At 39.8% G+C, this 15,131-nt stretch overlaps 1 protein-coding gene across 11 annotated transcripts in view; it reads left to right on the top strand.

Moving 5' to 3' along the window:
• LOC143711087 (uncharacterized) overlaps positions 1-12,288 on the top strand; it is a 307,737-nt gene extending 295,449 nt beyond the window's left edge. For 4 of the 11 annotated variants that reach the window (XM_077202405.1, XM_077202398.1, XM_077202404.1 and 1 more), the window contains 2 exons: positions 1,667-3,284; positions 10,213-12,288. In XM_077202405.1, coding sequence (XP_077058520.1) covers positions 1,672-3,282 — 1,611 coding nt within the window. In that variant the 5' untranslated portion in view covers positions 1,667-1,671 and the 3' untranslated portion in view covers positions 3,283-3,284; positions 10,213-12,288. Of the gene's footprint in view, positions 1-1,666; positions 3,285-3,369; positions 3,768-10,212 lie in introns of those variants that run through there. The other 7 variants (XM_077202409.1, XM_077202408.1, XM_077202407.1 and 4 more) reach the window with 6 other exon arrangements.
• Positions 12,289-15,131: the final 2,843 nt, after the last annotated feature.

Raw genomic sequence — 15,131 nt, 5'->3', positions numbered from 1 at the left:
ATTTGGGGTCTGGAATGTTTAGTTCTGTGTGGAGTTACGTTTGAACAAATCACCTGGAAGATTCATTTGTGTTTTGGTTCGCACTGTTGTAAACTTCTTCCTTCTTCAGTGTAGAAAAACTCAGAAGCGAAAACCAGGAGACTTATTTAAGCAGGATTCTTTATTTGCTGTAGTCTGCTCCGGACCCAAGTCAAGTGAAGTCTAACTAAGGCAGTATACATTGAGTTCATATATACATTTCAAGGGGGAGGGATTACATTGTGATGTAAATGAGCTGAGACAACGAGAACAGGAAAAGGCATAGACTTCTCGTACTGAGATGAGACAAATGGTCTCAGTAATAAAATAACAGGTGTTCAAACTTGCTCAGCATGACTCTTCCCCCGGTAAACAACGAGAACAGGAAAAGCCTAGCCTTCTCGTACTGAGATGGGACAGTCAGGAATATCCCGCTGAGAACCCCTACCGTTTGCAGAGATTTCCTGGTCTCATCATTTCTAAACTTTCTCAATATAAAATACTATTGTATTGGCAATCTAAATTAAACATTTAAATAAATTTGTAATCCTACAGCACTCAAGCCTACACAACCAATCACATGGTAGTTGCTTCAATGCATTTAGGGGTGTGGTCCTGGTCAAGACAATCTCCTGAACTCCAATCTGAATATCAGAATGGGAAAGAAAGGTGATTTAAGCAATTTTGAGCTTGGCATGGTTGTTTGTGCCAGACGGGCCAGTCTGAGTATTTCACAATCTGCTCAGTTACTGGGATTTTCTAGCACAACCATTTCTAGGGTTTACAAAGAATAGTGTGAAAAGGGAAAAACATCCAGTTTGCGGCAATCCTGTGGGCGAAAATGCCATATTGCCTTATATGCCTTATATATATTTATTTATATATTTATAAAAATTCTCAATCATTCTTTCAAGAAGAGAAAACAGCCTGTCCATCCTCTCCCTACTCTCCTGTGCTTTTCAAAAACTCGTCCTCTCTGTCTCGCCTTCTTCGTGGTGCTACTACTGGTGCTGATGCTGGTGCGACTGGCTCCTCCTCTTCTAGGTCACACACTGCTGAACTCAGCCCTGGTGTGTCATCAGGGATTGAGGCAATGAGAACAGGGAGGTTGGTGGAGTGGCTTTGTCCCAACACCTCATCAATGAGGACAAACCACTGCCAAGTTGCAGCAGTTACCCTCACCTGTCCCAGGACACTTGCAATTACAGCTCCAGTATCTCAGCGATCTGACATAATGCAAGCAGTTTGGAGAACAAATGCAACAAAGAGTAACATAATGTAACTTTTTACAGTTGGGGAGTTGCCCTCCCCAGCAGACCAATTTTTTCCAGAATTGCTCTAATAAAGAGGAAAAGGGTACTTATGAAAAATATTAACACAGCAGTGCATTGTTAGGCCACTAAGGATCCTTTTATGTAACCTTCCTTTCGCGGGGAAACAAAGAGTGCATTTGGCGTCACTTTAGCCTTCGTCAATCGGCCATCAAATACAGCCTTCGGAGGATGCAGCCTTCACATTGGGACACAGCTAGGGATTAAATCACAGAAACACGTGGGAAAACTGGGTGTCACATGCAAACATAACATGAACACAAACACTAAGTGTGACACATGTACTGATGCAATTAAACTTTTTTTTTTCATTTCAGACCTGATGGAAGAGAGCGAGGAGAGTGAAAAAATGAGTGAAGTGAAGGAGGATAGTGAAGAACTGAGTGAAGTGAAGGAGGAGAGTGAAGAACTGAGTGAAGTGAAGGAGGAGAGTGAAGTGAAGGAGGAGAATGAAGAACTGAGTGAAGTGAAGGAGGAGAATGAAGAACTGAGTGAAGTGAAGAAGGAGAGTGAAGAACTGAGTGAAGTGAAGGAGGAGAGTGAAGAACTGAGTGAAGTGGAGGAGGAACATCATGTCAAACCTGGAGAAAAACCTTTGAGTTGCTCAAAGATTAAAAAGAAATTTTTAAAGAAAAGAAGAGCCATTACATCTTCCACTTGTACTCAGTGTGGAAAGAGTTTCACAACCAAACAAAGTCTTGAGATTCACATGTTAATCCACACTGGAGAGAAGCGGTTCACATGTGATCAGTGTGGAAAAACATTTCTTGGGTCATCAAACTTGAAGAGACACCTGACAGTTCATACTAAGGAGAAGCCACATTCATGTTCTGTGTGTGGAAAGAGTTTTTCACAGCTGAGCTCTTTACATACACATCAGAAAACTCATACTGGTGTGAGAGAGTACATGTGCTTTGAGTGTGAGAAGACTTTTATTACAGTGCAATGTTTAAAACAGCACCAGAGGATTCACACTGGAGAAAAACCTTACAAGTGTTCACACTGTGACAAGAGATTCAGTCAGTCATCATCTCTGAAATCACATGAGAGGACTCACACTGGAGAAAAACCTTACAAGTGTTCACACTGTGACAAGAGATTCAATCAGTCATCACATCTGAAAGTACATTTGAGGATCCACACTATAGAAAACCCTTACAAGTGTTCACACTGTGACAAGAGATTCAGTCAGTCAACATCTCTGAAAACACATGAGAGGATCCACACTGGAGAAAAACCTTACAAGTGTTCACACTGTGACAAGAGATTCAGTCAGTCATCAAATCTGAAAACACATGAGAGGATCCACAGCGGAAAGAAGCCGCACAAGTGTGATCAGTGTGGAAAGAGTTTCAGATACAAACAGAATCGGGAGATTCACATGAGAGTTCACACAGGAGAAAAGCCATTTACATGTGATCAATGTGGGAATAGTTTCACAACCAAACAAAGTCTTGAGATTCACATGAGAGCTCACACTGGAGAGAAGCCGTTCACATGTGATCAGTGCGGCAAAGCATTTCCCCAGACATCACACCTGAAGGCACACCTGACAGTTCATACGAAGGAGAAGCCATATTCATGTTCTGTATGTAGAAAGAGTTTCTCACAGCAGCAATCTTTACATACACATCAAAAAATGCATACTGGTATTAGAGAGTACATGTGCTTGGAGTGTGGGAAGACTTTTATGATAGCAAAATGTTTAAAACTGCACCAGAGGATTCACACTGGAGAAAAACCTTACAAATGTTCACACTGTGACAAGAGATTCAGTCAGTCATCAAATCTGAAAGTACATGAGAGGATCCACAGCGGAGAGAAGCTACACACGTGTGATCAGTGTGGAAAGAGTTTCTCTATCAAAAGTCTCCTGAAGCTACACGTGAAGATCCATACAGTGGAGCAACTACATCACCACAGTCTGAGATAATGGTTAGTAGTTCTTTTTTATGTGCTGAGAAACAAAATCTCATCTGTGTAAGTTAGTCACAGTCAAATCTCTCTTCTCCACCTATAGTTGGCGCTGTTTCACTCTGGCTGCTGTTGAATCATCCAGGTTGTGAATGAGGCAGACACCTGATGTGATTGTAAAGTGCTTGGTGTGTACATTGCCGTGCAAAGACAAAAGACCGTAACTTTGTTTTGGTTGAAAATTAGTTATTAATATTTTTGGCACATTCAATACCTCCTTTATGACGTGTATAAGAATCTTGAGTCAAATCTGTTTTTTTTTCTTTTCTTTTTTCAAAAGCCCATGAGAAACCAAGGCAGAACACTGTAACAGTAATACCGCCAAAGAACAGTAGGCTTTTTATTTGGAACGCTCAAATTGTGTTACGGTACGCATGTCAAAATGAAGTTACTGTGCCGGTGTTCTATCAGATTGTACGATGTTCTGCCTTTGTTTTACTGTCAATCAAAATTGAAATTACGGTTTTGCCTACTTTGTACAGCTTCCATTATTCCCTGTAACTTCTAATGTTCCCAGAGCTTTGTCCTGCACAAACGTGGTCATGCTGTAGCAGATGAATACAACAAACTTATAGAATACACATATGAACCGAAGGAAACATATGGAGACACTGGGGTGTCCAGCCGCAGGTGGAATATTTAAACCCCAGGGGTGGCAAGGTGGCTTACCAAGGGAAAGACACACGCACAGAGAGGCTTACAGTGGAATACACATGTGGGGGTCGCTCAGGGGAGGGACCATGCACACGGGAGGCACCTAGCCGACGCACAGGCAATAGACACTGGCGCCGACTACAGCGGTGCTGGAGGAACTCAGGGCTTTCGGGAAAGCTCACCTGAGGAGAATATCGCACGTATCCAGTCCGTGGAGGGGAATGGCGAGCAAGCAAAGACACCTGAGTACCTGAGCACAGTACAACACAATATGCTGATTGATTACATAACAATATTTGGATGTAATATTCAGTTCCAGTGAAAACCTGTTCCAGTTAATGGAGTATACACAGGTGATGTGTAATATTCAGCACCAGTAAACTCCACCCGCTGGAACAGTTTCTTACAGTAACTGAATATTACACAACATCACCTGTTCAGAAAACTGTAGCCCACTCACAGATTTGTGGCCAATACCTTATTTTAGAAATCTGTTTTTCTGTATATTGATTTGTAGGGGTGGAACGGTACATGTTCTCGTATTGAACCGAATCGTTACGGGCGTCACGGTTCGGTGCATGAATTAACACGGAGAATACACGGTATAAAAATAAATAAAACTCGCGTGCAAATTAATTAATGTAATGCGGAAGTACTGGTAGATACGCGGGTCCTTTAGGGACACCTAATCTGTTGCCCTGCTAGGTTTGTTTACTTTAGCCTGCCTCCGCAGCGCAAGCGTTCCCAAATGGACGAGGCATTTATACTTCGTGCTCGCCGGTGTACTATTCTTTGAAACGACAGTGTGTGACTCGGTGTAATTGTCCCCTAAACTATGAGGAATCAGCGGTGAGAAGTAAGGTACACTCGTGAATGTTTATTTTAGTACTTTAGCCTAGTACTCTACTAACACTTTAGGACACCCAAACCATACTACTAAAGAATCGGGTAAAGCAGTAAACCAGATTATTCCTTGTGACATAAAAAAAAATGGATATGAGAACGTAACCTACAACTAAATTAACGTTATTTTACATATCTTCTAAACATTTTTATTTAGTTTTGTGAACCTTTTTATAAAACATGGCCATTTATTTTTATTTAAAGGGCTTATGTCTGCTATTGTTGGTTCATTTTGTTAATGTAAGCAACTAATTTAGACGCAAGAACTGGGTGTAAAAAATAATAAAATAAAAATAATTTCCTTCTGCATTTTTGTTTTGCATTGTACCGAACTCGTACCGAACCGTGATGTCTGAACCGAGGTATGAACCGAACCGTGACTTCTGTGTAGCGTTCCACCCCAGTTGATTTGTTGTGTATTGTTAAGATAAAAACAACTGTCTTAACTGAATTTTTCTCTGATTTGGCGATGGAGTGTGTAATGTATAGATGACATGAAACCGCATGTGGTTGAACTGAACCCCCCCCCCAGGTCTCCCGTATTTTCGTACCCAAATGTTGACAGGTATGCTTTAAATCTTCTATTATCTCCTCGACACCCTGTATCACCTCCTGAACGCCCTCTTACATCCAACATTTTCAAACTTCGCAGATTTGGCGTATGAAAAGTTGCTATTCTATAAAGCATGTGAACCGAATTTGGCAAAGTGCTGTCTGTTGACAGTAGTTCTTTCAGACGTTTCTCACAGACCGTTGCAATTTCAGAGAGCAGAGGGTCTTTTGTGGCTGATGTACAGTGCTTAATTAATTGCACAGACCACAGAAGAACTAGTGAGGCACTTGGAGTTGTGTTGTCGGTTTCCAAGTCGTCATTTGCCTCTTTGAAGGGTTTTTAGGAATGATACTAGTAACTTGAGCGTGCAGGCATTGATGCATATGATCTTGTCATGATTTTTGCTCTGTCGGCACAGATGCGATGTCTTCGTACTGTTCCAAAACAAAATTCAGCATGTCAAAATTTGAGTCCCACCCTGTCTCTACGGATTGTTTCAGTGACCTTTTTAACTTGGCCTGCTGTCCTGAGTGTTTGAAATATGTGACCAACTTTTTAACATCAGTTAGAAGCCCAGCGATCTCTGGAGACATTTCCATTACGGCAGGACCAAACGCACTGGACAGGACAGAGTCATGTTTAGTATGTGCAGTTTAGTCTTGTGTATCCTCGTAAGGCACTGATCATGTTGGCTCCACGATCTGTGACAAACTATCTTTCTGCCCATTTCTGTCGCATCAATGCCAAATATTCTGAGATTCCGTCGCATGTGCATTTGAATCAATGTTGTTTTCGTCAACGATAACGAAATGATTTCGTTGACGCACTTTTTTTTTATGACGATAACGCGACGATGACTAGCTAAAAATGGCTCTAAGGTGACTAAAACATGACGAGACGTTTTCGAATTTTCGTTGACAAGACGAGACGGAACGAAAATGACTATAAGTCTGACGTTCACAATGCATGTCCTTTCTGCCTATTTTGCGTGAAATCTGTCTGTTTTGAGCTAAAAAAAAGTATCAGCAATGCTGCCGCTTTGGGTACGCCCACCACCCATGCCGCGCGCACCAGATTCCACACAACAACAACAACACACCTGCGACTGCGGCTAGTCACTCACCACACATCTTCGAAGGATGGTGGCGAAGCCAATAAACGGGCTTGGTGGTCGGAAACGACGAGATGATTTATCGACATACTTTCAGTTTCAGTATAATCCAGGAGTTCTCAAAGTGTGGGGCGCGCCCCACTGGCGTGACAGGTCTCCTCCAAACGGGAGGAAATTTTCCGTGTTAGGCCTTTATATGTTTATTCGTTCATGGCGAGTCCGCATCGTCAACTTCCTCTTTGCAGCGACACCGAAAACACCAGTTTATTAATAAACAATTAAATGTCTCCTTCCTATTTTTTTACACATTCATAATCATTACTTTTGCCGGTTCTTTGCAAGCTTTATGCGTGTGCTTGACTGCGGCTATAATGGAGTAATCCTGTATAGCCTATTTAAGTAATTAAATTAATATAAAGGGGCGATATGTCCACTAATGGCTTAAATGAACAACTACTAGTCGACTAGAATAAAAACTTTAGTCGGAGGCAGCCCTTATTCCACATATTTTCGAACAAGCAGCCATTCTGTGTTGAGCGCGCGACCCTGAGCGGAATGAGCGAGCCGAGGAATATTCAGAATTGCATTCTCCGCTCACATGCTCTGATCGGAACAAAGGAATATTATAATAATTAATCATTAGTTAATATCTTATACACTGCCCGTACACTACCTATCATTTTAATCCCATATCAAACACAGTATGTTATGTCTATTTTATCTATTTAAAAAAAATCATGTTTTTAAGTAAAGGCAGAGCGCTGTGTGCATTCTTCTTCCCTTTGCCACATCACATCTCTGTGAGATGGGCTTTTCAGCCGTTTCAGTTTTACTGAAAACAAAGTACAGATCTCAGCTGAACATTGAGCATGACTTTTGAGAAATTGTGCAATGCAAAACAGGCTCATTGCAGCCACTGATGGAGGGATAAATAGACCTGTCCTGTCAAATGGATTTCTATTCTTTTCTTTTTTTAACAGATAGCAAAGTGGCACTATTATATCTTTTCTATTTTTGAACTTGATACAAATTTTGACCCAGCCGCACTTTTATGTTCTCTATTTTTTAAATACTTTTTTTATTTTTTATTTTTATAAAATTGACTAAAACTTGACTAAAACCTTTTTGCGTTTTCGTCGACTAAAACTTGACTAAAACTTGACTAAAACTTGACTAAAACTATTAAGTCTATAAGTGACTAAAATTTGACTAAAACTAAAAAGCATTTTCGTCAAAAAGACTAAGACTAAAATGGCTGCCAAAAACAACACTGATTTGAATATTGTCACCCGTCTTTGAGGTGCTTGGGTCAAAAGGGACAGCAAAAAGCACTCTTGAATGTAACTCAGATTGCTCATTAACGTAATGGATGGTTGCAGACAACAAAAATGTTTTGCGATAAGTTTTTTGTCCATATGTGTGTTGTAATTGCACATCCAAATTTGTGCATTACTGCAATGATTTCTTCAACAACATGTCTACGCAGACTCTGAGCCCTCTTTTCAATATTTTTTGATACTGCTGTTGGATGTGGAAGTATCTCACTGACATTAAACCTTCCGATTTTTGCTGCTGTGTCGACCAAATGTTGGGCCAGCTGATTAAAATCTTTTCCGGACACAGTATCATACGGTCGAATGTCTTGGCAAACAAATTTAACACATTTTTTGTGGTCTCTTTTTTTAAACTGCTCTGCCACCAGCCTGGACTTTGTAAATGTCAGTTTGACCCTTTGTAATGATGCATGAGTGTCGCCTTAAACCCGAGGTTCCAGTCTTGTGACTGCTGAACGGGAACACTTTTAGGCATTTATCACATTGCGCAAAGGGTATTTTTTTTCCATCTCTGTCTATGATACATGAAAAAGACTCCCATACATCAGACTTCACTGACGTGGGTTTCTTAGCAGTAAACTGACCATTTTCCAGTCCAAGTTGAACGTCCTTCAAGGACAGCGCATCCACACTTTGCTCTGCCATCCTTTTTAAGGGGCCGTATATTTACCACCGGTACAGTCTGCCCTGAGGACCGTTATGCACATGCTGTGCGCACAGACCCCGCAAATACAATACATGACGCAGAAAGAACTGGTCCATGCATGCAGCGCGTGCATAACGGTCCTGAGTGCAGGGCAGGCTGTAGCCTATACCGGGTGGTCGATAAGATTAAGTAAAGCGTAGATATGCTGTTCTGAAAGGATGTCGGGAACGTGATATTGAAAGACCGACCGCTCCCGTTCAAACTACACCAGAGTTACCGACCGCAACCGTGTTTTAGTCGGAAATTTAATCCCGCGGCACAAAATATCTGGTCGGGTCCCGCAGGGACAGCCGCGGGAATGCACACCTCTATCCCGCGTTGTCATGACCGGGGTTAGGGCGGTGCTGAAGGAGCTTGCGATGTTTTTGCACTCTGCCAGCTAGATGCATGAGTGTTTCAACCAGGTCCGGTACTCGCACTGGGTGAGGCAGGGCTTTAGTTCTTTGTTGTAGTCATCCTCTACGGCATGGCCGCGTTTGTGCGGGACAAAGCTGTGCGGGACAAAGCTCTGGGGACATCAGAAGTTACAGGGACTAATGGAAGCCGTACAAAGTAGGCAACACAGGCTACGCCGTAATTTCAATTTATTTATTTTTTATTGACAGTTAAACAAAGGCAGAAAACCATACAAATCTGATAGGTAGCAATATGTGATCGAACACCGGCACAGTAACTTCATATTGATGCGCGGCTAAACAAAGGCAGAGTACCGTAACTCAATTTGAGCGTTCTAAAACAAAGCCAAAGAGCGGTAATTGGTGTTACGGTGTTCTGCCTTGGTTTCTCATGGGCATTTGGAAGTTACTGTTAAGAAAACCTATCATTTTCTCGAAAAAACAACGGAATTGACTCAAGATCCACATGATAAATGAGTCTTGAATGTGCCAAAAATATCAAAAACTAATTTTCGACCAAAAACGAAGTTACAGTCTTTTGCCTTTGCACAGCAGAGTAGTACATAGTAAAGCGCTATATAAATGCCTCATTCTTTCATTAGTTTCTCAACAGCCACGATGAGCAACGGACATTTTGTTGTTTGATTGGTTTTTATTAACTTGTTTTCAACCCTACATGAATGTGATATAAAAAAATCTGATTTTGACATTTGATTTGTCTGTTCAGAGCACTGCAAAATCACTCTCTGACAGTAGGTGGCGCTCATGTCAAAACAAGTAGAAATAAAGCAATATACATAGCAGCGCTGTGTAACTTTCTATTTCTAACACTGCTTATTATGGTGAAGATAAAACGTCAAACAGTATTTTCATGTTTTCTAACAGCAGTTCATGTTTTTGTATTTGCTCTGGTGCTTATCAAGAATACAGAGATGAGAAGCTTCCAGATTCTTCCTCTGTTAAAGGTAGAAAGGCGTTGGAAACTATGTGATTGCTTACAGATTACATGTCAAGTATGCGCCAACTAGAGATTCATGACCAAACTAGTGATTTATAACACAAATCATCTTCATGATATTAAAATAGATCATAATTGTGCACAGCAGTTGTTGACCAGATATGATGGGATTAAAATGACTATTGAACTCCTCAGTGATCTTGACTTTGGACTTCACTTTTCATTTCACATTTGTCTCTCATTTGAAGTCTCACTTGATTTAATGTTTGTTTCAGACCTGATGGACGTGAACAAGAAAAGAAAAACAGAAGCCAAAAAATCTGTCTCCTGCCCTCAATGTAAAAAACGCTTCATGTAAATCAAGGCTGAAGATTCACATGAGAGTTCACACTGGGAAGAAACAGTGCTCTCTCAGGCTTTCTCTCAGAAATCACATCTACTCTCATTCTGAAGAAAGACCATTTAACTGTGATCAGTGCGGTAAACAGTTTCATTGGGCTTCAGTCCTGAAGAAACACTTAAAGATTCACACAAAGGAGAATATTCATTCGTAATATTACAGGCAAGGCGGTGTGTGTTTCAGTGCTGGAAGTCTTTTACCACGGATGATAGAAAGAGATGAACTGAAAGAGCATCAGAAAATTCACCCTGTAAAAACCTTTGGAGGCAAAGTTCAGGAGCTGAAGAAGAGGCCTCAACACTTTTAATAGAGACATGAATCTGACATAAATTTTTTAACTCGTTCTTTATTGTTTTTCATTTGAACATCTAGTTTCACTTCTACTCTTCCATGGAAATGCAAGATATACTTTCTTTGTATATTATAGTATCTTTGCAACTCAGAGGTCTCAAATCCAGGGTCAGAAAGTAAAATTCCTGCAATATTTTTATTCCACCCATGAACTCACAGAGCAAAAACTCCTGTGTTAAATGAACTCTCATGGGGGATTATTTGGCTCCAGACTCAATATTGTTAAAGTTTTAAAATATGAGTGTTAAATTAACAATCAAGTGTGTTAAAGTTAATGAACTAATTAAATTATTAATTGAGTGATGATTGAGCCTTATTGAAGACACCTGATGATAACAAGCAGAATCACTGAAGGAGCAAATCTAAATTTTTAGTCACCATTAGGGAGATCAGTGTTTGTGTTAGTTGGGCAGGTGACCTTTAAATATGTAACTTAATCTTTTGTTTGACTGCTGTAATTGAGTTGTAACAGCCGGATGAACAAAGAGAAAAGGTGAGCAGATGGTTTTATGTTTACACATAATCATCATTTGATCAGTGTCACTGAACTCATTTAGAGCCCTCTCTTAGCTTAAAAGCATGTTGGTCATTGCGGAATCACAGAGTTTCTAAAGCAAAAAATCCAGATTTTTCTGTATAATCTAAATGATTTCTTTAAAGTTGTTCTGATAAAAAAGAAAGTCTATGTTTTAGGCACACAGAGACATCAATATTCCGTGTATGAGTCTCAACAATGGTGACAAACTGAATATTCAATTAGGAGAAGGAAATTACTAAGAAAATTCAGATCATAATTTATGCATAATGCATGATGGGAGCCATGGATGAGTTTTGATTGGTGGCACCCAGAATGCACTGCAACATGCTTTATTATTGTCACCATTGGTGAGAATCACAGGCTGATTCTTGATGTTCTTCAAACTTCAAAAAAAGTCTTTGGATCAGAACAACTTTTAAGATATATTTTGGGTTATATTGAAAATGCAGAAATAGTATACTGTATAATCTTATTCTGTTGTAATCAATAAGGTAAATTTTTCTTAATGAGTTCTGTGATTCAGGTCAACGTCCACATGTGCAAATGACCAGCTTTTCTTGTTGTTCATCTGACAGTTACAACTCAGTTACAACTGTCAAACAAAAAAAATAACATTAACAGTTTAAGGGTCAAGACCTCAACTAAAGTAAACACTGACCACCATAATGGAGACTTAAAAATATGCATTTCTCCCTCAGTGATTCTGCTTGTTATCATCAGGTGTCTCCAATAATACTCAGTCATCACTCAATCAATCACTTAATTATATCATTAACTTTAACACTCTTGAGTCTGGAGCCAAATAAACTCCGAGAGTTCATTTAACACAGGAGTTTTTGCTGTGTGAGTTCATGGGTGAAATAAAAATATGGCAGGACTTTTACTTTCTGACCCTGAATTTGACACCTCTGTTGAAACTGGACTCTTTTCTTCCCTTCTTCTCTTGAGATGCTTTGGCTCTTTTAAGTCAGTAAAGAGAGAGATCTGTCTAATTCGCTTTCACTTAATTTTTGTATTTGCTTCATGTAATATTGATTAAACACTTTACTAATTTTATCAACATCTCATTGTTATTGTCCTTTTATAAGTTTTTGCTGATTCTGCTTGAATTAAGAGCAATTTCTTCATTTTAGTTCTGAAAGTCATGATGTATCCTGAAATGAATGCTTTTTGAGCTTTCCATGTTTTAAACTTCTCAACAGAGCTTTTAAATGCTAAACTAAATTATATTTCACTGCACACATGACTTACATTGATTGAGATTGCTGTCTGTCTACATTATTAACTGTTTCACCCTTGATATCCATCATATTTACATATCAAATAATTTGTTTGAGTCAGAATTGATGTTTCATTCACACCATAGGGCTGCTCGATTATGGAAAAAAATCATAATCATGATTATTTTGGTCAGTATTGAAATCACGATTATGTAACACGATTATTTCACATGACTTTGGGAACGTGTTGCAAAAGACTCGGTAACACTTTACAATAAAGTTAATTAGTTAACATTAATGTATTAACTAACATCAACTAGCAATGAGAAATACATTTGTTACAGTATTTATTAATCTTTTTTATGTTAGTTAATAAAAATACAGCTGTTCATTGTTTGTTCATGTTAGTTCACAGTGCATTAACTAATGTTAACAAATACAACCTTTCATTTTAATAACGTATTAGTAAATGGTAAAATTAATATTAACTAAGATTAATAAATTCTGTAGAAGTCCAGTTCATTCTTACTTAATGTTAACTAAGGTAGTTAACTAATGCTAACCTTATTGTAAAGTGTTACCAAAGACACCTTTCAAAAATTCTTCAAAAATCGAAATTCAATTAATTGCATTGCCCTACCATAGCCCCTTTCACACAGCGCTTAAAACCCGGGAAACTGCTGGCAAATTGCCAGAGTGCCTTCAGCGTCATCACTACGACGCGGCATTATTACGGCTTTTGTTCACACGTTGCGCGTTCCGGGACTGAACACTGCAATGTTACTAGGCCCCCAACACAGCATTGATCCCGGCATAAATCCCGGGTCGTGTTTGCGTTCACACAAGCCCCTTTCACACAGAGATTCCGGAAAATACACGGATAAAGTGACCCGGGATTTGATTGTGAACGCAAACACGACCCGGGATTTATGCCAGGATCAATGCCGTGTTTAGAACATTGGTCAAATTAAGTGAATATAATGACTAACCATTGTTATGTACCCCTTTTTGAAAAATATCTGGGTGAAAGGGGTGTAACAAATAAACGGTGGGGAGAGACTGAGAGAACTGCCGTCTCCAAGTCAAGTCAAGTATAGTTGTATAGTGCTTTTAGCAATACAGATTGTATCAAAGCAGCTTCACAGTATTAAATCAAAATAACACAACAAGGTTTGTTTCTAGTGGAAAAAACGTCCACGTGCTGATCAATAGTATTATTGACTGATTAAATTAAACCAACTGAGCAAGCCAAAGGCAACAGTGGCAAGGAACCGAAAAACTCCATCAAGTGACCTAATGGTGACCTAAAGCTCCATCAGGTGACCTATTGGAGAAAAAAAAAAATGGGAGAACCCAGGCTCAGTCAGGGGCCAGTTCTCCTCAGGCGTTTATGAACTAGAGGCCGGATTTAACTGTAAGATTAAAAATATTATATGAATGCCTGGCTGAAGAGATGCGTCTTTAATCTAGTTTTAAACTGGAAGAGCGAGTCTGAGCAACGAACAGTATCAGGAAGGCTATTCCAGAGTTTTGGAGCTAAATGTGAAAATGCTCTCCCTCCTTTGGTGGATCTGGATATCCTAGGTATTACCAAAAGCCTCGGATTTAGTGATCTTAAAGAGCGCGATGGATTATAGGCCGATAGAAGATCCGTTAAATAGACTGGAGCTAAGTCGTTTAGGGCTTTATAAGTCAGTAGCAATACCTTAGTCTTAGTCAGTAAGACCAGTTTGAGCAAACAAACAGTAACGGATGGACAAGAATCATGACTCTTTCATTCATTCCTTCTAAATACATTCTTTGCTAAGATTACTAAAGCTTTTAACCTCCTGACTCTCAGATGCAAATTATGGCGTGAAACGCCAGAAAGTCTAGGCCAAATTACCCCTCTGACATCTTTTATGGGCCTGAAAAGCAGACATTCCACGCGAGTCATGTTTGCCAGCTCCAGAGAGATTACGAACTCTCCCTGCACCTTTACGCACACACATACATGAACTTTGAACATTAACTTAGAAAATAAGTATGTTATATGTATACAATATACTTTTGTGTGTTTCCCAGTTCATATTAGCGTAGTTTATGATTTTCTATTTGAAAGGGTGAACTATAAATGCCCCTATTCATGCATACTAATATAACTTCATATTCCCACCTCCTTTTCTTGCCGTCCTTGGTATCCCTTTAACCGTCTCAGTTTGACTCAGCCACTCATATATAGGAGATTACAGTAAAATTCTGTATGTACCATCTTTCTGGGTAGAAATGACGAAACACCGTCATAACTTATGCAGATGAACCGTCCCGACAGGACAGAGGAAATCTTCCCGCTCTGAAATCTCTGAAGGTGATTGGTCCACGTACGCGAAGTAAGCGTAAACTAAGACACTCCATAAGAGACTGACCCAGATAAATTATCTGTGCACTTCGTCAGTGAGAGGTTCCCGGTTCAACAACTCCTTAGGGAGTTTCTCCGTTTTTCTTTTCTTTAATCTTTGTCTTTATTTTCGTCTTCAGACTTTTCCTACGTTCAGTGAAGTGAACGTTGCCGGCAACTTTAACTTTAAGTAGACTCTTTAAACTTCCCGCAAACTCTGGTAGCTCCGGAAGCAAGAGAAGAACGCCCAGCTGAGCTCAAACGGACACACGCACGTTTTGTCCTCAGCTCCACACAAGACCACATGC

The sequence above is a fragment of the Siphateles boraxobius genome, unplaced genomic scaffold, assembly GCF_051911475.1.
Source record: "Siphateles boraxobius isolate OS27281-9 unplaced genomic scaffold, OSU_SipBor_1 49, whole genome shotgun sequence".
Classification (NCBI taxonomy): domain Eukaryota; kingdom Metazoa; phylum Chordata; class Actinopteri; order Cypriniformes; family Leuciscidae; genus Siphateles; species Siphateles boraxobius.
Note: the sequence above shows the minus strand (reverse complement) of the source record. Positions and strands in the feature narration are given on the sequence as shown.